This window comes from Oncorhynchus clarkii, chromosome 22 (genome assembly GCF_045791955.1).
Source record: "Oncorhynchus clarkii lewisi isolate Uvic-CL-2024 chromosome 22, UVic_Ocla_1.0, whole genome shotgun sequence".
NCBI lineage: Eukaryota > Metazoa > Chordata > Actinopteri > Salmoniformes > Salmonidae > Oncorhynchus > Oncorhynchus clarkii.
The window spans coordinates 37,454,380-37,480,081 of record NC_092168.1 but is presented as its reverse complement, the minus strand read 5'-3'; the positions used below and the strand labels follow the sequence as shown (position 1 = coordinate 37,480,081).

Sequence of the window (25,702 nt, the reverse complement as noted above, 5' to 3'; positions counted from 1 at the left end):
AGTCGACCAGACTCTTCCAGATCTGCCAGTCGACCAGACTCTTCCAGATCTGCCAGTCGACCAGACTCTTCCAGATCTGCCAGTCGACCAGACTCTTCCAGATCTGCCAGTCGACCATACTCTTCCAGATCTGCCAGTCGACCATACTCTTCCAGATCTGCCAGTCGACCAGACTCTTCCAGATCTGCCAGTCGGCCAGACTCTTCCAGATCTGCCAGTCGGCCAGACTCTGCCAGATCTGCCAGTCGGCCAGACTCTGCCAGATCTGCCAGTCGGCCAGACTCTGCCAGATCTGCCAGTCGGCCAGGATCTGCCAGATCTGCCAGTCGGCCAGGATCTGCCAGATCTGCCAGTCAGCCAGGATCTGCCAGAACCGCCAGCCAGCCAGGATCTGCCGGATCCAACTACCTGCCTGAGCTTCCTCTCAGTACTGAGCTTCCTCTCAGTGCTGAGCTTCCTCTCAGTGCTGAGCTACCCATCAGTCCCGAGCTACCTCTGTCCCGAGCTGTCCTTCTGTTCCGAGCTGCCCCTCTGTCCCGAGCTGTCATTTAGGAGGGTAACCTATCTAGGGACGCTAAGGAGGTGGACTAAGACTATTATGGAGTGGGGTCCACGTCCAGCGCCAGAGCCGCCACCGCGGACAGATGCCCACCCAGACCCTCCCCTATAGGTTCAGGTTTTGCGGCCGGAGTCCGCACCTTGGGGGGGGGGGGGGGGGGGGGTACTGTCACACCCTGACCATAGTTTACTTTGTATGTTTCTATGTTTTGGTTGGTCAGGGTGTGATCTGAGTGGGCATTCTATGTTACATGTCTAGTTTGTCTAGTTCTATGTTCGGCCTGATATGGTTCTCAATCAGAGGCAGGTGTTCGTCATTGTCTCTGATTGGGAACCATATTTAGGTAGCCTGGGTTTCACTGTGTGTTTGTGGGTGATTGTTCCTGTCTATGTGTTTTCACCAGATAGGCTGTTTAGGTTTTCGTTACGTTCATTACGTTCTTTATTTTTGTAGTGTTTGTATTGATTCGTGTTTTACGTTTGTTTATTAAAACATGGATCGCAATCGACACGCTGCATTTTGGTCCGACTCTCCTTCTCATATAGAAAACCGTTACAACAAGACTGTAACTACCAACTGGAATTGTGGAGAAAAAGGGGGTCAAATAAATACAAAAAAATAAATACTTGCTCAGTCCGCGCAAAATTATTACCTCAGAATTGTTCTCCAAGGACAGTGTTTTTGACAGTGACAATCTGCTGACGACCTGCTTCAGAGGACTGAAAAGACTGGAAAGAGCACACTCTTTCTTGACTATGTATTTGTCTTTTTGGGGTGGCAGGTAGCCTAGTGGTTAGAGCGTTGGGCCACTAACCAAAAGGTTGCTGGATCGAATCCCCGAGCTGATAAGGTCGTTCTGCCCCTGAACAAGGCAATTCTTATTTACAATGACGGCCTGCCAGGGAAAAGTGGGTTACACTGTTACACTGTTCCCTGGCAGGCCGTCATTGTAAATAAGAATTTGTTCTTAACTGACTTGCCTACATTTATATACAGTGGGGCAAAAAAGTATTTAGTCAGCCACCAATTGTGCATGTTCTCCCACTTAAAAAGATGAGAGAGGCCTGTAATTTTCATCATAGGTACACTTTAACTATGACAGACAAAATGAGAAAAATAAATCCAGAAAATCACATTGTAGGATTTTTTATGAATTTATTTGCAAATTATGGTGGAAAATAAGTATTTGGTCAATCACAAAAGTTTCTCAATACTTTGTTATATACCCTCTGTTGGCAATGACAGAGGTCAAACGTTTTCTGTAAGTCTTCACAAGGTTTTCACACACTGTTGCTGGTATTTTGGCTCATTCCTCCATGCAGATCTCCTCTAGAGCAGCGATTTTTTGGGGCTGTTGCTGGGCAACACGGACTTTCAACTCCCTCCAAAGATTTTCTATGGGGTTGAGATCTGGAGACTGGCTAGGCCACTCCAGGACCTTGAAATGCTTCTTACGAAGCCACTCTTTCGTTGCCCGGGCGGTGTGTTTGGGATCATTGTCATGCTGAAAGACCCAGCCATGTTTCATCTTCAATGCCCTTGCTGATGGAAGGAGGTTTTCACTCAAAATCTCACGATACATGGCCCCATTCATTCTTTCCTTTACACGGATCAGTCGTCCTGGTCCCTTTGCAGAAAAACAGCCCCAAGCGGAGGAAATAGGTACCCTTAGGTAATCCAGATGAATCCAATCCAAGCAACCAGAGCCCTGTACTCACAGGAGTAAAGACGATAGGTTTCAGACCTTGCCTCCCTCATGTGTCCCTCAGTCTTCTCCTCTTGGTCATTCGGCACAGAGTAATATTGCGCCTCTTGGCCAACAACAACAAGGCTTGGCTTCTCCTCTTGGCCTTTCGGCCCCAATCTCTCCACAGGATGAAGCCAACCCTCTCCGCTCGCCTGGCGCGGAATACCTTGACAAACTCATCAAGAATTTCCCCACCTTTGACCCCGTTCCAGGTCAGCCAAACGATACTGAGACGTTCCTAGCTGACATAGAGGACGTGTTGGATGGCTACACGAAAGCTACGGGTTGTGACAGGGTTTACTTGTTGAAGCGAACATCGAATAGACACGTGACAAGGTTCATTAGTCTACAACAGCAACACGTGCTAAATGACTATGCTAAACTTGCCACAGCTTTGAAATTAGAATTCAGTGGTTCTACTACTCGCAAAATCAGGCCTATTACTGTTGTGTCATCGGCAAACTTAATGATGGTGTTGGAGTCGTGCCTGGCCGTGCAGTCATGAGTGAATAGGGAGTACAGGAGGGGACAGAGCACGCATCCCTGAGGGACCCCTGTGTTGCGGATCAGCGTGGCGGATGTCTTGTTACCTACCCTTACCACATGGGAGCAGCCCGTCAGGAAGTCCAGGATCCAGTTGCAGAGGGAGGTGTTTAGTCCCAAAGTCCTTAGCTTATTGATGAGCTTTGAGGGCCCTATGGTGTTGAACGCTGAGATGTAGTCAATGAATAGTGTTCTCGCATAGGTGTTTCTTTGGTCCAGGTGGGAAAGGGCAGTGTGGAGTGCAATATAGATTGCATAATCTGTGGATCTGTTGGGGCGGTATGCAAATTGGAGTGGGTCTAGGGTTTCTGGGAGAATGGTGTTGATGTGAGCCATGATCAGCATTTTAAAGCACTTCATGGCTACAGACGTGAGTGCTACGTGTTGGTAGTCATTTAGGCAGGTTACCTTAGGGTTCTTGGGCACAGGCACTATGGTGGTCTGCTTAAAACATGTTGGTATTACAGACTCAGTCAGGGACAGGTTGAAAATGTCAGTGAAGACACTTGCCAATTGGTCAGAGCATGCTCGCAGTACATGTCTGGCCCTGCGGCCTTGTGAATATTGACCTGTTTAAAGGTCTTACTCACATTGGCTGCGGAGAGCGTGATCAGTCTTCCGGAACAGCTGGTGCTCTCATGCATGTTTCAGTGTTATTTGCCTCAAAGAGAGCATAGAAGTAGTTTAGCTCGTCTGGTAGGGTCGTGTCACTGGGTAGCTCTCGGCTGTGCTTCCCTTTGTAGTCTGTAATGGTTTGCAAGCCCTGCCACATCCGACGAGCATCAGAGCCGGTGTAGTATGATTCAATCTTAGTCCCCACCAAGCGGGTGGAGAGAAATGACGGTGGACAGAAAAATGTACGCTTTAAAGTTAATTTCCTACAATTCTACACATTTTGTCATGTGGCGTAGCGAAAATGTTGCCGTTTCAAAGCAAGTTTTCTGCAGTTCTACACATTTTGCCATGGGGCGAAGAGACAATTGAGCAATTTATAACAAATGTCATGTCATTCTACTAATTTTGCCATTGGGAAGAGAGACATTATTGCAGTTTTAAAGCAGGTTTGCTTCCGGCATACACATTTTACCATGGGGTGGAGAGAAAATGTTGTAATTTTAAAGCTAATTTCCTGCAATTATACACATTTATACTTTTGGGTGTCAGGGAAAATGTATGGAGTAAATGTACATTATTTTCTTTAGAAATGTAGTGAAGTAAAAGAAAAGTTGTCAAAAATATAAATAGTAAAGTAAAGTACAGATACCCCCAAAACTACTGAAGTAGTACTTTAAAGTATTTTTACTCAAGTACTTTACACCACTGGTATTCGGACATGATTACTATACGTTTAGATAACTGGCTAGACTAACTTAACAATCTAAACAATGTTAGCTGACATGGGCTAACTGAGTGACAAAACAGGAGAAAAACTGAAAATTGCTGATGCACAACCACATTTAGAACTTGCACCTTGTGTATTCTACTATTCTAACTCTCAACAGCAAGTTGAAACGCTGACTGAGTCCCCCCCCAAAAATAAAGAAAAACATATTTTGGGTCGGGCCCTCTAACGGCCGGGGGCCCTAGGCGACTGCTTACCCTAGGCGACTGTATGCAACTTTGAAAGTCAACACAAAACAACACAATGACTCAGAATAGAAAAGAAGAGTGTGTAAACTCCACAGACATACTAGGCTGTATACACACTCACTAGTCCATTGTTCTCGGATCTAAAACGGGACATGCATTATTGATATTGATTCATCCATAATGGCCCTTGAACAGATATGGCTTGCAGCAAACATAGGTTGTCTGAAATGGCACCCTATTCCCTATATAGTGCAGTACTCATGGGCTCCGGCCAAAAGTAGTTCACTACATAGGTAATAGAATGCCATTTCAGACACAGGCATAGCTGTAGCAGTAGGGTTGTTATGTACTGTACAGTATATTGTACCTCTTTAATGTGCAGGAAGTCCTTGGCATCGAAGGAGATGGCGGTTCCTGCCACAGGGACATCCTCATCCAGGGCTCCACAGTAACTGATGTTAGTCTTCACAGCAAAGGCCACCGCTTTGGCCTGAGACGATACAGGAAACGCCATGTATAAGAAGAGTGCCTAGCCTAGCTAGATAAGCTCAACCATAACCCAGTGGGCAAAATGTTCTGCAAATATACCAGTTCTGGTTGTAATGTGGTTTTAATAAATAACTTCATTTCAACCAGCCTTGCCTACTGGGACCTTTCCAATGATAGGTTCAGAACAAGGCCCCTATGTGCCTAGTATAGCATAAGGCTCCACAGTGGAACACCCTGCAGGTGTCTCACCTTGGCCCTCTCCAGCTGTACAGCAGCCTGCTGCTCCTTCTCCAGCTTTCCTCCTGCCGGTTCCTCCTCCAAGGAGACATCTGAGTCCGATGGTCGGCTAGTGTAAGAGTCAGCTGAACCCTGCAGAGGGACAATATAACAGTCAGACAACAGTCAGATAACAGTCAGGTAACAGGCAGGCAACAGTCAGATAACAGTCAGGTAACAGTCAGATAACAGTCAGATAACAGTCAGGTAACAGTCAGATAACAGGCAGGTAACAGTCAGGTAACAGTCAGATAACAGTCAGGTAACAGTCAGGTAACAGTCAGGTAACAGTCAGGGAACAGTCAGATAACAGTCAGGTAACAGTCAGATAACAGTCAGATAACAGTCAGGTAACAGTCAGATAACAGTCAGATAACAGTCAGGTAACAGTCAGATAACAGTCAGGTAACAGTCAGACAACAGTCAGGTAACAGGCAGGCAACAGTCAGGTAACAAACAGTCAGGTAACAGTCAGGAAAGAAGACAACAGTAAAATGATTGGCTAGTGTAAGAGTCAGCTGAACCCTGCAGAGGGACAATATAAAAGTCAGATAACAGGCAGGTAACAGTCAGGTAACAGTCAGATAACAGTCAGGTAACAGTCAGGTAACAGTCAGGTAACAGTCAGGGAACAGTCAGATAACAGTCAGGTAACAGTCAGATAACAGTCAGATAACAGTCAGGTAACAGTCAGATAACAGTCAGATAACAGTCAGGTAACAGTCAGATAACAGTCAGGTAACAGTCAGACAACAGTCAGATAACAGTCAGATAACAGTCAGGTAACAGGCAGGTAACAGGCAGGAAAGAAGACAACAGTAAAATGATTGGCTAGTGTAGGAGTCAGCTGAACCCTGCAGAGGGACAATATAACAGTCAGATAACAGTCAGGTAACAGTCAGGTAACAGTCAGATAACAGTCAGGTAACAGTCAGATAACAGTCAGGCGCCACTCAGGTGCCCATGTCCTAATATTGTCAGAATGTACTGAGCACTGAGTGAAGGTGGCTATGATAGGCCTGCAGCCAGGTGCTACAGAGGTGGAGTCCGTACGTTGAGTGAGCGGGAATATGCCTCTCCAAGCGGGATCACAGGGACCCTGATTAAAGCTGGTGAGCCAGGAGACACAACTCACAAATATAGGAATGTTTTTGAAGCCCACAGCTGGCGAGCGGTGAGCAACCCAGCCGATCTTAGTTGAAGTGATCACATTGGAAACCACATTAAGTGGAGAGAGAGTGGGAATAAAGAGAGACTGGCTGGATCAATACTGCATGAGGAGGAACTGAACAGTGAGATAGACACAAACAGAGAAAGAGAGAAGGAGACAGAGAGAGAGAGAAAAATACAGAGCGAGAAAGAGAGAGACAGGCAGAGAGAGAGAAAGAGACAGAAAGAGAGTGAAAGACAGAGAGAGAGACAAAAAGACAGAGAGAGAGTGAAGGAGAGAGAGACAAAGAGAGAGAGATACAAAGAGAGAGAAAGAGAGACAGACAAAGAGAGAGAGAGAGAGAGAGAGAGAGAGAGAGAGAGAGAGAGAGACACACATTCCCTCAGATTACACAGACCCACAAAGAATTCAAAAACAAATGTCAGACTGAAGGGAGCAGAGTGGACTAGCGTTAGAACTGTGAGTGAGTGACAGGGTAGATGACCAGTTAAACCACCATGACGTGCAGTATAGTGTGGTTGGTCATTACAACTTCTACTAGATTCACTGGAAGCAGCAGTGGGATTCATTTATCTAAAAGGTTCAAAGAAAGCTTGGTCAACGTCTGTTGCCTTTTTAGGCCCGGTGCAACAAGGTTAATCAACCTTCAAGGGGATTGTTCCTTTTGTGTGGGATCTTTTGATTCCTGGATCAAAGTAGTCTATTGCTAATGTATTCAATAGTCCTTTCTCAGAAGAGCACAGGTCTGATTAGAATGAGACAATAAGAGAGACAGAGAGAGAGTGGGGCAGAGAGAGGGGAGGGGAGAGTGAAAGAGAGAGCGAAAGAGAGAGCGAGAGAGGGAGGGAGAGCAAGCAAAAGAGAGAGGGGGGAGGAAGAGAGACAGAGACAGAGAGATAGTGTGTCGCGGTCTCTGTCTCCCTGGGTGGGGGTGGATACGGTGGTTGGGTCCCCCACCCAGCCTCAGGCAGAACCAGTCTCATGTCATTACGATCAGAAGAGCTGCCCCCCAGATGCCACACACAACACACACACACCACCCTTTCTCTTATTAACGAGTCAATGGCGGGTGGGAGAGTTCCCCGGTACAACACCCACTCACTCAGTCAGAGTGGAAATGACGGAACGAGAAAGTGTGAAGTGGAGATAGAGGAAGCTATAGGGACAGACTGTACATACATAGAAAGTAGGGGCTGAAAAGAAAGTGGGATAGGGACAGAAAGAGAAGGGGGGAAAGAGGGAGAAAGGCAAAGAGGGGGATATTGAGAGAGGGGAAAGAGAGAGAGAGAGAGGTGGGGTGAGACAGGGATGCAGTCCCACCCTCTTCAACATATTGAAGTCGGAAGTTTACATACACCTTAGCCAAATACATTTAAACTCAGTTCTTCACAATTCCTGACATTTAATCCTAGTAAAAATTCCCTGTCTTAGGTCAGTTAGGATCACCACTTTATTTTAAGAATGTGAAATGTCAGAATAAAAGAGACAATGATTTCTTTCAGCTTTTATTTCTTTCATCACATTCCCAGTGGGTCAGAAGTTTACATACACTAAATTAGTACTTGCCTGTAAATTGTTTGGTCAAATGTTTCGGGTAGCCTTCCACAAGCTTCCAACAATAAGTTAGGTGAATTTTGGCCCATTCCTCCTGACAGAGCTGGTGTAACTGAGTCAGGTTTGTAGGCCTCCTTGCTCGCACACGCTTTTTCAGTTCTGCCCACATATTTTCTATAGGATTGAGGTCAGGGCTTTGTGATGGCCACTCCAAAACCTTCCCCAACCAGAAACCATGGATTGATGGCAGCATTCGCGCAAAACTGAAAGTCCGAACCACTGCTTTTAATCAGGGCAAGGCGACTGGAAACATGACCGAATACAAACAGTGTAGCTATTCTCTCCGCAAGGCAATCATACAAGCTAAGCGTCAGTATAGAGACAAAGTAGAGTCGCAATTCAACGGCTCGGACACAAGAGGTATTTGGCAGGGTCTACAGTCAATCACGGACTACAAAAAGAATACCAGCCCCGTCGCGGACCACAATGTCTTGCTCCTAGACAAACTAAAAACTTCTACACCCAGCTGATCCTCAACACTGGGGTCCCACAAGGGTGCGTTCTCAGCCCTCTCCTGTACTCCCTGTTCACCCATGACTGAGTGGCCATGCACGCCTCCAACTCAATCATCAAGTTTGCAGATGACACTACAGTGGTAGGCTTGATTATCAAACAACGACGAGACGGCCTATAGGGAGGAGGTGAGGGTCCTCGGAGTGTAGTGTCAGGAAAATAACCTCACACTCAATTTCAACAAAACAAAGGAGATGATCGTGGACTTCAGGAAACAGCAGAGGGAACAGCCCCCTATCCACATCAACGGGACAGTAGTGGAGAAGGTGGAAAGTTTTAAGTTAATCTGCGTACACATCACGGACAAACTGAAATGGTCCACCCACATAGACAGTGTGGTGAAGAAGGCGCAGCAGCGCTTCTTCAACCTCAGGAGGCTGAAGAAATTTGGCTTGTCACCAAAAACACTCACAAACTTTTACAGATGCACAATCGAGAGCATCCTGTCGAGCTGTATCACCGCCAGGTACGGCAACTGCTCCACCCACAACCGTAAGGCTCTCCAGAGGGTAGTGAGGTCTGCACAACGCATCACCGGGGGCAAACTACCTGCAATCCAGGACACCTACACCACCCGATGTCACAGGAAGGCCAAAAGATCATCAAAGACAACAACCACCCGAGCCACTGCCTGTTCACCCCGCTATCATCCAGAAGGCGAGGTCAGTACAGGTGCATCAAAGCAGGGACTGAGAGACTGAGAAACAGCTTTTATCTCAAAACCATCAGACTGTTGAACAGCCATCACTAACATTGAGTGGCTGCTGCCAACATACTGACTCAAATCTCTAGCCACTTTAATAATAAAAAATTGGATGTAATAAATGTGTCACTAGCCACTTTAAACGATGCCACTTTATATAATGTTTACATACCCTACATTACTCATCTCATATGTATATACTGCACTCTATACCATCTACTGCATCTTGCCTATGCCGTTCGGCTATAACTCATCTATATATTGTTATGTACATATTCTTATTCATTCCTTTACACTTGTGTGTATAAGGTACTTGTTGTGAAATTGTTAGATTACTTGTTAGATAGTACTGCTTGGTCGGAACTAGAAGCACAAGCATTTCGCTACACTCGCATTTACATCTGCTAACTATGTGTATGTGACAAATAAAATTTGATTTGATTTTGATTTGACTTTGTTGTCCTTAAGCCACTTTGCCACAACTTTGGAAGTATGCTTGGGGTCATTGTCCATTTGGAAGACCCATTTGTGACCAAGCTTTAACTTCCTGACTGACGCCTTGAGATGTTGCTTCAATATATCCACATAATTTTCCTGCCTCATGATGCCATCTATTTTGTGAAGTGCACCAGTCCCTCCTGCAGCAAAGCACCCCCACAAAATTATGCTGCCACCCCCGTGCTTCACGGTTGGGATGGTGTTCTTCGGCTTGCAAGCCTCCCCCTTTTTCCTCCAAACAGAATGACGGTCATTATGGCCAATCAGATCTATTTTTGTTTCATCAGACCAGAGAACATTTCTCCAAAACGTACAATCTTTGTCCCCATGTGCAGTTGCAAACCGTATTATGGCTTTTTTATGGCGGTTTTGGAGCAGTGGCTTCTTCCTTGCTGAGCGGCCATTCAGGTTATGTCGATATAGGACTCGTTTTACTGTGTATATAGATACTTTTGTACCTGTTTCCTCCAGCATCTTCACAAGGTCCTTTGCTCCAAAGTACGTTCATCTCTAGGAGACAGAACGCGTCTCCTTCCTGAGCGATATGACAGCTATGTGGTCCATGGTGTTTATACTTGCGTACTATTGTTTGTACAGATGAATGTGGTACCTTCAGGCGTATGGAAATTGCTCCCAAGAATGAACCTGATTTGTGGAGGTCTTGGCTGATGTTTTTCTGAGGTCTTGGCTGATTTCTTTTGATTTTTCCATGATGTCAAGCAAAGAGGCACTGAGTTTGAAGGAAGGCCTTGAAATACATCCACAGGTACACCTCCAATTGATTCAAATGATGTCAATTAGCCTATCAGAAGTTTCTAAAGCCATGACATAATTTTCTGTAATTTTACAAGCTGTTTAAAGGCACAGTCAACTTAGTGTATGTGAACTTCTGACCCACTGGAATTGTGATACAGTGAATTATAAGTGAAATAATTTGTCTGTAAACAATTTTTGGAAAAATGACTTGTGTCAATCCCAAAGTAGATGTCCTAACCGACTTGCCAAAACTATAGTTTGTTAACAAGACATTTGTGTAGTGGTTGAAAAACAAGTTTTAATGACTCCAACATAACTGTATCAACGAATTGGCGAGGGAACTAGAACAGTCCGCAGCACCCGGCCTCACCCTACTAGAATCTGAAGTCAAATGTCCACTGTTTGCTGATGATCTGGTGCTTCTTTCACCAACCAAGGAGGGCCTACAGCAGCACCTAGATCTTCTGCACAGATTCTGTCAGACCTGGGGCCTGACAGTAAATCTCCGCAAGACCAAAATAATGGTGTTCAAAAAAAAGGTCTAGTTACAAGGACCACAAATACAAATTCCATCTAGACACCATTGTCAGAAAGGCCTTCTACACCATCAAAAGGAACATAAAATTAAACATACCACTTAGGAAGGATCTGGCAAAAAATACTGGAATCAGTTATAGAACCCATTTCTCTTCATGGTTGTGAGGTCTGGGGTCCGCTCACCAACCAAGAATTCACAAAATGAAACAAACACCAAATTGAGACTCTGCATGCAGAATTCTGCAAAAATATCCTCTGTGTACAACGTAAAACACCAAATAATGCATGCAGAGCAGAATTAGGCCGATATCCGCTAATGATCAAAATCCAGAAAGAGCTGTTCAATTCTACAACCACCTAAAAGGAAGTGATTCCCAAACCTTCCATAACAAAGGCATCGTCTACAGAGAGATGAACCTGGAGAAGAGTCCCCTAAGCAAGCTGGTCCTGGGGATCTGTTCACAAACACAAACAGGCCCCACAGAGCCCCAGGAAAGCAACACAATTAGACCCAACCAAATCATGAGAAAAAAAAAGATAATTACTTGACACATTGGAAAGAATTAACAAAAAAACAGAGCAAACTGGAATGCTATTTGGCCCTAATCAGAGAGTACACAGTGGCAGAATACCTGACCGCTGTGACTGACCCAAACTTAAGGAAAGCTTTGACTATGTACCGACTCAGTGAGCATAGCCTTGTTATTGAGAAAGGCCATCGTAGGCAGACCTGGCTCTCAAGAGAAGACAGGCTATGTGCACACTGCCCACAAAATGAGGTGGAAACTGAGCTCCACTTCCTAACCTATTTTACCTTTATTTAACCAGGTAGGCAAGTTGAGAACAAGTTCTCATTTACAATTGCGACCTGGCCAAGATAAAGCAAAGCAGTTCGACACATACAACGACACAGAGTTACACATGGAGTAAAACAAACATACAGTCAATAATACAGTATAAACAAGTCTATATACGATGTGAGCAAATGAGGTGAGATAAGGGAGGTAAAGGCAAAAAGGCCATGGTGGCAAAGTAAATACAATATAGCAAGTAAAACACTGGAATGGTAGATTTGCAGTGGAAGAATGTGCAAAGTAGAAATAAAAATAATGGGGGATAAAGAGAAAAATGAAATAAAATAAAAAATAAAGAGAACATAAAGAGGGACAGAGAGAGAGAGACAGACACATAAAGAGGGACAGAGAGAGAGAGACAGACACATAAAGAGGGACAGAGAGAGAGAGACAGACACATAACGAGGGACAGAGAGAGAGAGACAGACACATAAAGAGGGACAGAGAGAGAGAGACAGACACATAAAGAGGGACAGAGAGAGAGAGACAGACACATAAAGAGGGACAGAGAGAGAGAGACAGACACATAAAGAGGGACAGAGAGAGAGAGACAGACACATAAAGAGGGACAGAGAGAGAGAGACAGACACATAAAGAGGGACAGAGAGAGAGAGACAGACACATAAAGAGGGACAGAGAGAGAGAGACAGACACATAAAGAGGGACAGAGAGAGAGAGACAGACACATAAAGAGGGACAGAGAGAGAGAGACAGACACATAAAGAGGGACAGAGAGAGAGAGACAGACACATAAAGAGGGACAGAGAGAGAGAGACAGACACATAAAGAGGGACAGAGAGAGAGAGACAGACACATAAAGAGGGACAGAGAGAGAGAGACAGACACATAAAGAGGGACAGAGAGAGAGAGACAGACACATAAAGAGGGACAGAGAGAGAGAGACAGACACATAAAGAGGGACAGAGAGAGAGAGACAGACACATAAAGAGGGACAGAGAGAGAGAGACAGACACATAAAGAGGGACAGAGAGAGAGAGACAGACACATAAAGAGGGACAGAGAGAGAGAGACAGACACATAAAGAGGGACAGAGAGAGAGAGACAGACACATAAAGAGGGACAGAGAGAGAGACAGACACATAAAGAGGGACAGAGAGAGAGAGACAGACACATAAAGAGGGACAGAGAGAGAGACAGACACATAAAGAGGGACAGAGAGAGAGACAGACACATAAAGAGGGACAGAGAGAGAGAGACAGACACATAAAGAGGGACAGAGAGAGAGACAGACACATAAAGAGGGACAGAGAGAGAGAGACAGACACATAAAGAGGGACAGAGAGAGAGAGACAGACACATAAAGAGGGACAGAGAGAGAGAGACAGACACATAAAGAGGGACAGAGAGAGAGAGACAGACACATAAAGAGGGACAGAGAGAGAGAGACACATAAAGAGGGACAGACACATAAAGAGGGACAGAGAGAGAGACAGACACATAAAGAGGGACAGAGAGAGAGACAGACACATAAAGAGGGACAGAGAGAGAGACAGACACATAAAGAGGGACAGAGAGAGAGACAGACACATAACGAGGGACAGAGAGAGAGACAGACACATAAAGAGGGACAGAGAGAGAGACAGACACATAACGAGGGACAGAGAGAGAGACAGACACATAACGAGGGACAGAGAGAGAGAGACAGACACATAAAGAGGGACAGAGAGAGAGACAGACACATAACGAGGGACAGAGAGAGAGAGACAGACACATAAAGAGGGACAGAGAGAGAGAGACAGACACATGAAGAGGGACAGAGAGAGAGAGACAGACACATAAAGAGGGACAGAGAGAGAGACAGACACATAACGAGGGACAGAGAGAGAGAGACAGACACATAAAGAGGGACAGAGAGAGAGAGACAGACACATAAAGAGGGACAGAGAGAGAGAGACAGACACATAAAGAGGGACAGAGAGAGAGACAGACACATAAAGAGGGACAGAGAGAGAGAGACAGACACATAAAGAGGGACAGAGAGAGAGAGACAGACACATAAAGAGGGACAGAGAGAGAGAGACAGACACATAAAGAGGGACAGAGAGAGAGAGACAGACACATAAAGAGGGACAGAGAGAGAGACAGACACATAAAGAGGGACAGAGAGAGAGAGACAGACACATAAAGTGGGACAGAGAGAGAGAGACAGACACATAAAGAGGGACAGAGAGAGAGACAGACACATAACGAGGGACAGAGAGAGAGAGACAGACACATAAAGAGGGACAGAGAGAGAGAGACAGACACATAAAGAGGGACAGAGAGAGAGAGACAGACACATAAAGAGGGACAGAGAGAGAGAGACAGACACATAAAGAGGGACAGAGAGAGAGACAGACACATAAAGAGGGACAGAGAGAGAGACAGACACATAAAGAGGGACAGAGAGAGAGACAGACACATAAAGAGGGACAGAGAGAGAGAGACAGACACATAAAGAGGGACAGAGAGAGAGAGACAGACACATAAAGAGGGACAGAGAGAGAGACAGACACATAAAGAGGGACAGAGAGAGAGAGACAGACACATAAAGAGGGACAGAGAGAGAGACAGACACATAAAGAGGGACAGAGAGAGAGAGACAGACACATAAAGAGGGACAGAGAGAGAGAGACAGACACATAACGAGGGACAGAGAGAGAGAGACAGACACATAAAGAGGGACAGAGAGAGAGAGACAGACACATAAAGAGGGACAGAGAGAGAGACAGACACATAAAGAGGGACAGAGAGAGAGAGACAGACACATAAAGAGGGACAGAGAGAGAGAGACAGACACATAAAGAGGGACAGAGAGAGAGACAGACACATAAAGAGGGACAGAGAGAGAGAGACAGACACATAAAGAGGGACAGAGAGAGAGAGACAGACACATAAAGAGGGACAGAGAGAGAGAGACAGACACATAAAGAGGGACAGAGAGAGAGAGACAGACACATAAAGAGGGACAGAGAGAGAGAGACAGACACATAAAGAGGGACAGAGAGAGAGATACAGACACATAAAGAGGGACAGAGAGAGAGAGAGACAGACACATAAAGAGGGACAGAGAGAGAGAGACAGACACATAAAGAGGGACAGAGAGAGAGAGACAGACACATAAAGAGGGACAGAGAGAGAGAGACAGACACATAAAGAGGGACAGAGAGAGAGACAGACACATAAAGAGGGACAGAGAGAGAGAGACAGACACATAAAGAGGGACAGAGAGAGAGAGAGACAGACACATAAAGAGGGACAGACAGAGAGAGACAGACACATAAAGAGGGACAGAGAGAGAGAGACAGACACATAAAGAGGGACAGAGAGAGAGAGACAGACACATAAAGAGGGACAGAGAGAGAGAGACAGACACATAAAGAGGGACAGAGAGAGAGAGACAGACACATAAAGAGGGACAGAGAGAGAGAGACAGACACATAAAGAGGGACAGAGAGAGAGAGACAGACACATAAAGAGGGACAGAGAGAGAGAGACAGACACATAAAGAGGGACAGAGAGAGAGAGACAGACACATAAAGAGGGACAGAGAGAGAGAGACAGACACATAAAGAGGGACAGAGAGAGAGAGACAGACACATAAAGAGGGACAGAGAGAGAGAGACAGACACATAAAGAGGGACAGAGAGAGAGAGACAGACACATAAAGAGGGACAGAGAGAGAGAGACAGACACATAAAGAGGGACAGAGAGAGAGAGACAGACACATAACGAGGGACAGAGAGAGAGAGACAGACACATAAAGAGGGACAGAGAGAGAGAGACAGACACATAAAGAGGGACAGAGAGAGAGAGACAGACACATAAAGAGGGACAGAGAGAGAGAGACAGACACATAAAGAGGGACAGAGAGAGAGAGACAGACACATAAAGAGGGACAGAGAGAGAGAGACAGACACATAACGAGGGACAGAGAGAGAGAGACAGACACATAAAGAGGGACAGAGAGAGAGAGACAGACACATAAAGAGGGACAGAGAGAGAGAGACAGACACATAAAGAGGGACAGAGAGAGAGAGACAGACACATAAAGAGGGACAGAGAGAGAGAGACAGACACATAACGAGGGACAGAGAGAGAGAGACAGACACATAAAGAGGGACAGAGAGAGAGAGAGAGAGACAGACACATAACGAGGGACAGAGAGAGAGAGACAGACACATAAAGAGGGACAGAGAGAGAGAGACAGACACATAACGAGGGACAGAGAGAGAGAGACAGACACATAAAGAGGGACAGAGAGAGAGAGACAGACACATAAAGAGGGACAGAGAGAGAGAGACAGACACATAAAGAGGGACAGAGAGAGAGAGACAGACACATAAAGAGGGACAGAGAGAGAGAGACAGACACATAAAGAGGGACAGAGAGAGAGAGACAGACACATAAAGAGGGACAGAGAGAGAGAGACAGACACATAAAGAGGGACAGAGAGAGAGAGACAGACACATAAAGAGGGACAGAGAGAGAGAGACAGACACATAAAGAGGGACAGAGAGAGAGAGACAGACACATAAAGAGGGACAGAGAGAGAGAGACAGACACATAAAGAGGGACAGAGAGAGAGAGACAGACACATAACGAGGGACAGAGAGAGAGAGACAGACACATAAAGAGGGACAGAGAGAGAGAGACAGACACATAAAGAGGGACAGAGAGAGAGAGACAGACACATAAAGAGGGACAGAGAGAGAGAGACAGACACATAACGAGGGACAGAGAGAGAGAGACAGACACATAAAGAGGGACAGAGAGAGAGAGACAGACACATAAAGAGGGACAGAGAGAGAGAGACAGACACATAAAGAGGGACAGAGAGAGAGAGACAGACACATAAAGAGGGACAGAGAGAGAGAGACAGACACATAACGAGGGACAGAGAGAGAGAGACAGACACATAAAGAGGGACAGAGAGAGAGAGACAGACACATAACGAGGGACAGAGAGAGAGAGACAGACACATAAAGAGGGACAGAGAGAGAGAGACAGACACATAACGAGGGACAGAGAGAGAGAGACAGACACATAAAGAGGGACAGAGAGAGAGAGACAGACACATAAAGAGGGACAGAGAGAGAGAGACAGACACATAAAGAGGGACAGAGAGAGAGAGACAGACACATAAAGAGGGACAGAGAGAGAGAGACAGACACATAAAGAGGGACAGAGAGAGAGAGACAGACACATAAAGAGGGACAGAGAGAGAGAGACAGACACATAAAGAGGGACAGAGAGAGAGAGACAGACACATAAAGAGGGACAGAGAGAGAGAGACAGACACATAACGAGGGACAGAGAGAGAGAGACAGACACATAAAGAGGGACAGAGAGAGAGAGACAGACACATAAAGAGGGACAGAGAGAGAGAGACAGACACATAAAGCGGGACAGAGAGAGAGAGACAGACACATAACGAGGGACAGAGAGAGAGAGACAGACACATAAAGAGGGACAGAGAGAGAGAGACAGACACATAAAGAGGGACAGAGAGAGAGAGACAGACACATAAAGAGGGACAGAGAGAGAGAGACAGACACATAAAGAGGGACAGAGAGAGAGAGACAGACACATAAAGAGGGACAGAGAGAGAGAGACAGACACATAACGAGGGACAGAGAGAGAGAGACAGACACATAAAGAGGGACAGAGAGAGAGAGACAGACACATAACGAGGGACAGAGAGAGAGAGACAGACACATAAAGAGGGACAGAGAGAGAGAGACAGACACATAACGAGGGACAGAGAGAGAGAGACAGACACATAAAGAGGGACAGAGAGAGAGAGACAGACACATAAAGAGGGACAGAGAGAGAGAGACAGACACATAAAGAGGGACAGAGAGAGAGAGACAGACACATAAAGAGGGACAGAGAGAGAGAGACAGACACATAAAGAGGGACAGAGAGAGAGAGACAGACACATAAAGAGGGACAGAGAGAGAGAGACAGACACATAAAGAGGGACAGAGAGAGAGAGACAGACACATAAAGAGGGACAGAGAGAGAGAGACAGACACATAAAGAGGGACAGAGAGAGAGAGACAGAAAAAGACTAAAAGCAGCACAGCGAAGCCCCAAATGCCAGAACACAGCACATGCCTGCTGTGAGGGGGTGGATGATTCTGAGGGGAGCCAAGGGGACTCATATTTCAGGCCTCCTGACGAAGGTGCTGCAAGGCATCAGCGGTGGCGGTGACGATGATCAGCTCAGTGTGCAGTCATAAAGACAACTGATATAACTCAGTTCTGGGTCACGATGTGTCTACTGTGACGTGTGATGTTGCTAAGGAGAAGACAAGGCACACACCCTACCTCTAGACAAGCACGATCATAATGACACGTAATAAGTTACTCATTATGCCCTAGGCAGGGTTTCATCTGTGCAGATACTGTGCAGACAACTACTGATTAACACTGTCTGTCTGTCCACTTGGCCTATCACATTGTAGGCTACTGTACTGGACTGTAAGACTCACAGGCCCCATAGCATCAGCATCACCATCAGCCACTCGTCACCCGCCCCTTGACCCCAGTCAGTCATGTGACCACATTACATGTTACATAAGGACAGCAGGCTGAGTGACGAGAGAGAAGAGGGCCACTATCATCTCCACTACTGCTCCTGCTGCTACTACTGCTGAAATTCATATTCTCTCTCTCTGACAAACGATCTTAGGCACTGCGTATATCAACCACGACCACCACCTTCTCTTCCATTCGCTCACAAAATGATTCAGTGTCTGTATCATTTTCCCATGCTATAACCTGTGAAGAACAGCAACCTCCCCCTCTCCTGTGTGGACAGTGTGGACTATGGAGCTCCATTGGCTTTAGGAGAAACAATAAATACCTAACAACACAGGGACATTTGGAGACATGGAGGGTTCTGTAGATATACTGTGACATGTTGTAACACACATGATGTCACAACCATGTGAGGCATGACATTCCTTTGGCCTATTTACATATATGGGCTGTAGGGTTTTCCACTGTACAATACTGAATAAAGCCAGCAGAGTAGCATGTTTCTCTGTGTACCAGCGATGAGCCTATACCGCCACCTCTCCTATCCACTCTTAACCCAACCTCTACCTCTACTCCCAGCTCTCAACCTAACCTCCACCTCTCCTCTCTGCTCTCAACCTAACCTCTACCTCTCCTCTCTGCTCTCAACCTAACCTCCACCTCTCCTTCCTGCTCTCAACCTAACCTCTACCTCTCCTCTCTGCTCTCAACCTAACCTCTACATCTCCTCTCTGCTCTCAACCTAACCTCCACCTCTACCTCTCCTCCCTGCTCTTAACCTAACCTCTACCTCTCCTCTCTGCTCTCAACCTAACCTCTACCTCTCCTCTCCGCTCTCAACCTAACCTCCACCTCTCCTCTCTGCTCTCAACCTAATCTCCACCTCTCCTCTCTGCTCTCAACCTAACCTTCACCTCTCCACTCTGTTCTCAACCTAATCTCTACCTCTCCTCTCCACTCTCAACCTAACCTCCACCTCTCCTCTCTGCTCTCAACCTAATCTCCACCTCTCCTCTCTAATCTCAACCTAACCTTCACCTCTCCTCTCTGCTCTCAACCTAATCTCCGGTCTCCTCTCCACTCTTAACCTAATCTCCACCTCTCCTCTCCACTCTCAACCTAATCTCCGGTCTCCTCTCCACTCTCAACCTAACCTCCACCTCTCCTCTCTGTTCTCAACCTAATCTCTACCTCTCCTCTCCACTCTCAACCTAACCTCCACCTCTCCTCTCTGCTCTCAACCTAATCTCCACCTCTCCTCTCCAATCTCAACCTAACCTTCACCTCTCCTCTCTGCTCTCAACCTAATCTCCGGTCTCCTCTCCACTCTTAACCTAATCTCCACCTCTCCTCTCCACTCTCAACCTAATCTCCGGTCTCCTCTACACTCTCAACCTAACCTCCACCTCTCCTCTCTGCTCTCAACCTAATCTCCACCTCTCCTCTCCACCCTTAACCTAACCTCCACCTGTCCACTCTTAACCTCCATCTCTCCTCTCTGCTCTCAACCTAATCTCCACCTCTCCTCTCCTCTCCAATCTCAACCTAACCTCCACCTCTCCTCTCTGCTCTCAACCTAATCTCCGGTTTCCTCTCCACTCTTAACCTAATCTCCACCTCTCCTCTCCACTCTCAACCTAATCTCCGGTCTCCTCTCCACTCTCAACCTGTCCACTCTGCTCTCAACCTAACCTCCATCTCTCCTCTCCACTCTTAACCTAACCTCCACCTGTCCACTCTTAACCTCCATCTCTCCTCTCTGCTCTCAACCTAATCTCCACCTGTCCACTCTGCTCTCAACCAAACTTTTACCTCTCCACTCTGATATCAACCTAACCTCCACCTCTCCTCTCCACTCTTAACCTAACCTCCCCCCATCCTCTCTGCTCTCAACCTAACCTTCACCTCTCCACTCTGCTCTCAACCAAACTTTTACCTCTCCACTCTGCTCTCAGCCTAACCTCCACCTTTCCTCTCCACTCTCAACCTAACCTCCACCTCTCCTCTCTGCTCTCAACCTAATCTCCACCTCTCCTCTCCACTCTTAACCTAACCTCCCCCCATCCTCTGGTACAAACCTAGTGGACCACACTGCAATCTACATGCATCTTCTCAACTGCTGAAGCATGAAGATCTATCAGGAAAATTCTCCACTGACTACATGGGTCCATGGCACAGTAATAGAATATGAGAAAGATATGATGCATTTGGATAAGACAAAAATAAATAAATCTAACATGGTCACTAAACCCCATCTTACATATAATAATAGTAAACCATTCACAAAGGACTTCCTCAAAGGACACTACCATCTAAGATGAATCATCTTCCTCAGACATACATTTAGGCAGCAATGTGTTTCTATACTGGCAGACAAGCTGTTCTGTGGTTCAGCAGAAAGCGGAGGGTTTACTTTACAGCACTCCACGGAATTCACAGTCAGACGATCACTCCACTTTGGAACACATTAGAACAGGCAGCCAGCTGGTCTGTCTTACCGTTACTGCTGACTCAGCAATACTGGAGAGGATGGGGGAGAATAGGGGAGACAGCTATATTGGGAGAGATTGTGGGGTGATGGGGGAGACTGAGGGAGAATGGGAGAGTGGGGAAGGATGGGAGAGACTGGGGAGGATGGGAGAGAGGATGGGAGAGACTGAGGGAGGATGTGGAGAGAGACTCCACCATACTGGGGAAGGATGGGGAAGACAGTGGGAGGATCAGGGAGAGACTTAGCTATACTGAGGGAGGATGAGAGAGAGAGAGGGAGAGAGAGAGACACATATAGCTGTGCATAAGCTCACGGGAGCAGAGAAACATGCCTACAAAAAGTTGCTTGACATGAGCAGTTACCCATGATGTATTGCTTTACACCCTCCCACCAATGTTTTCTCCTGGAATAGCGCTTCCCTTTGCACAACAATCCTAACTAATTAGGACCAACTTTCACAGTGGAACGAATGCTTTTCCTTATTCCATTTTTTTTGTGATAGAGCATATGCTTCATGGCCTAAGTGTTATCATAGTGGTCAAGGATGCCCCTTCCAAATGAAAAAATACTAGTTTACTATAGAATACTACAGTACTTACTATAGAATTATATAGTAAACTGTAGTACACTGTAGAATACTATTGTAAATACTACAGTATTATCCGCAAAAAATACTAGTAAATACTACAGCAATGTTCGTAAAAAACACTACAGTCCGCAAAAACACAACCCTTTTTAAACTACAGTAGTGTATACAAAAACACAACCCTTTTTAAACTACTGTACTGTATACAAAAACACAACCCTTTTTAAACTACAGTAGTGTATACAAAAACACAACCCTTTTTAAACTACTGTACTGTATACAAAAACACAACCCTTTTTAAACTACAGTAGTGTATACAAAAACACAACCCTTTTTAAACTACTGTACTGTATACAAAAACACAACCCTTTTTAAACTACAGTAGTGTATACAAAAACACAACCCTTTTTAAACTACTGTACTGTATACAAAAACACAACCCTTTTTAAACTACAGTAGTGTATACAAAAACACAACCCTTTTTAAACTACTGTACTGTATACAAAAACACAACCCTTTTTAAACTACAGTACTGTATACAAAAACACAACCCTTTTTAAACTACTGTACTGTATACAAAAACACAACCCTTTTTAAACTACTGTACTGTATACAAAAACACAACCCTTTTTAAACTACAGTAGTGTATACAAAAACACAACACTTTTTAATCTACAGTCCAGTATATACTACAGTATTTAATATGCATATACCCTGCCCATTCCCCTCCCCCATATTACAATTTGTGCCACCCATAAGTGAGAAACCTACATGCCAAGTATAAACCATATATTATGTTCCCTACAGAGCAGAAGCACTGAACTATCTGTTCAGATCCCAGTCCTACCTACCTCCTGGTTGTAGTATCGTATCACATACATCTCCTCCCAGAACTTAATTGAGCAATTCCACACAATTTTTGTAAATACGAGATTAGTAAATACTCTCCCACACAGTAACTAATGTATGATTTTGGACCAATGTTTGTAAATATACTGTATATACGGTTATGGAAAATTTGCTGTTTTAGTATTTCTCCAGTAGGTTTCCTGAAGGAGAAAATAAAACATAAATACTATAGTAAATACTACAGTCAATTCTGCAAAAATACTACAGTGAATACTATAGTATTTTTACCATAGTATACTATACTATTTTTCATAAGGGTTCCCTCTGAGCCAGACCGAGGAATGTAAAGATCTTGTGAATCCACTGTAAAACAATATTCATGAGGTATACTGAATATGTATACCAGATAACAATGACGTGTCATGAAAACATTTGAAAGCAATTCTTCCATCCACCGACGACTTCATTGGCCAAGGATATCATTCCACGGAACCCAAAGGTATAGGAAAACTGGAGCGTCGTCTGTCCCTTACAAAACTTCACAAATATCCAGAACAAAAAAAGGGTATCTTGGGAAAATTATAAATATCCAAGACTGAAAAAAAACATTGAAATCAACCAGTGAGGCAGTTATGTAAGGATTAATGCTTCCAGGGCAAGATTTTCATTAATACAAATAACTGTTATTTACTACCTCATTACGTACAGTAACAAGTCCATAAATATGGGACAGTAAAGAAATCCAAATGAGACCATCACACCTTTATTATCTACAGTGTCATGACGTTGGCCTGGGGGTAGGTTAATGACCCCCCCATAAATACCTTTCTCCCTTCCCTCTCTCTCTTGACTCTACAGAAAGACTCTTGAAGAGCCTTTGTTAAACATATAGTCTGGGAACATCAAAAGGTGGGGGGAAAGGAACCATATTTCGGTAATCCAGCCAGTTTAAAATATGCGTTGGTACTTAATGAATATGATGTCAGTTCGGTTGTCATCTGAGACATTCTTGTTAATGATAGGATGACATAAACTGTATCTTGGAAAGTCTACACATTATCAGATTCACATGGAATTGTTGTGCATTTGAAATGTTTAAATATGAAACTATCTGTGAAAAGATTAAATGTAATTTTAGCTTCCAAATGAGAGAATTGGGTTTTCATAAGGTTAAAGCTCTGCTTCATCAGTGGCCCGCCCCTGTGAAGAGACATTGGTTATAAACGATATAAATTGGGTTTTCATAAGGTTAAAGCTCTGCTCACTCAGTGGCCCGCCCCTGTGAAGAGACATGGGTTATAAACTATATAAATTGGGTTTTCATAAGGTTAAAGCTCTGCTCACTCAGTGGCCCGCCCCTGTGAAGAGACATTGGTTATAAACGATATAAATTGGGTTTTCATAAGGTTAAAGCTCTGCTCACTCAGTGGCCCGCCCCTGTGAAGAGACATTGGTTATAAACGATATAAATTGGGTTTTCATAAGGTTAAAGCTCTGCTCACTCAGTGGCCCGCCCCTGTGAAGAGACATTGGTTATAAACGATATAAATTGGGTTTTCATAAGGTTAAAGCTCTGCTCACTCAGTGGACTGCCCCTGTGAAAAGACATTGGTTATAAACGATATAAATTGGGTTTTCATAAGGTTAAAGCTCTGCTCACTCAGTGGCCCGCCCCTGTGAAGAGACATTGGTTATAAACGATATAAATTGGGTTTTCATAAGGTTAAAGCTCTGCTCACTCAGTGGCCCGCCCCTGTGAAAAGACATTGGTTATAAACTATATAAATTGGGTTTTCATAAGGTTAAAGCTCTGCTCACTCAGTGGCCCGCCCCTGTGAAAAGACATTGGTTATAAACTATGAAACGCACCCTTCTCCCTTGATGAAAATATAACTTTCTGTTCGAGGACGTGTGGACAACAGACCTACGTTAAAAGGGCTCAGATAATAACCTAACGAAATTAGCATCGTGATTCAATGTGAAGGTGATGATCGACACGCCGAATGGATGAATTTTGACCATACCAGCCAGAATATAGCATGAGCTTAAAGTATGGCAATTTGGTATGAACTTTGAACTCTTATTCACTAATGAAGTGATACCTCCTAGCCGTTGCGTTAGCAACCGCAGCTGTAAACGTGGGCTAGGAAAGGACAGACAAAGGATCTCTTCTAACAAACTACACGATACTACCAAGTATCCAGTTTACCACCAGAGACACTCTTCAAAGGACAAGGAAGATTTCTGTTGGGCAACACGGCCAGCATCTACGACCAACCTACCGAAGCGCAGCTCAGAGTAAATATTTATTGCATTCTCCTTTTTCAGCTCGATAAATATTATTTCGTGGTGCCACGACTTTCTAGTTAATTATCTACCTTATTAGCTTAATGAGGTAATATTAATTACAGAAACATGATTTTATAGAGTAGCATGTCATATCACTTAATCCGGCATAGCCAAAGACACGCCAACAGTCAGACATGTACAGTATACACCACACTGCCACTGTGTAATGTCAGTTATTATGTACAGTATACACCACACTGCCACTGTGTAATGTCAGTTATTATGTACAGTATACACCACACTGCCACTGTGTAATGTCAGTTATTATGTACAGTATACACCACACTGTCACTGTGTAATGTCAGTTATTATGTACAGCATACACCACACTGTCACTGTGTAATGTCAGTTATTATGTACAGCATACACCACACTGTCACTGTGTAATGTCAGTTATTATGTACAGTATACACCACACTGTCACTGTGTAATGTCAGTTATTATGTACAGCATACACCACACTGTCACTGTGTAATGTCAGTTATTATGTACAGTTTACACCACACTGCCACTGTGTAATGTCAGTTATTATGCGCTCTGTCCTCTGTGCTCTGTCCTCTGTGCTCTGTCCTCTGCTCCAACTCCTATCTGATCCCAGTCAGTCTGAAGCTCTCAGAGAACCACTCATGCCCTCTCTCTCTCCCTGTCTAACTACCAATACCATAACTCCATCCTGGATCACTTTATATTCTGGATCACTTTATATTCTGGATCACTTTATATTCTGGATCACTTTATATCCTGGATCACTTTATATCCTGGATCACTTTATATTCTGGATCACTTTATATTCTGGATTACTTTATATTCTGGATCACTTTATATCCTGGATCACTTTATATTCTGGATCACTTTATATTCTGGATTACTTTATATTCTGGATCACTTTATATTCTGGATCACTTTATATCCTGGATCACTTTATATCCTGGATCACTTTATATTCTGGATCACTTTATATTCTGGATCACTTTATATTCTGGATCACTTTATATTCTGGATCACTTTATATTCTGGATCACTTTATATTC

The 25,702-nt window shown here is 44.7% G+C and overlaps 1 protein-coding gene across 1 annotated transcript in view; it reads right to left on the bottom strand.

The window, feature by feature from the left end:
* LOC139380854 (voltage-dependent L-type calcium channel subunit beta-4-like) overlaps positions 1–25,702 on the bottom strand; it is a 73,009-nt gene that overhangs the window by 26,022 nt on the left and 21,285 nt on the right. The window contains exons 3-4 of the mRNA XM_071123985.1: positions 5,178–5,297; positions 4,807–4,929 (exon numbers count right to left, since the gene is read on the bottom strand). Of these exons, the coding sequence (XP_070980086.1) occupies positions 4,807–4,929; positions 5,178–5,297 (243 nt within the window). The remainder of the gene's footprint in view (positions 1–4,806; positions 4,930–5,177; positions 5,298–25,702) is intronic.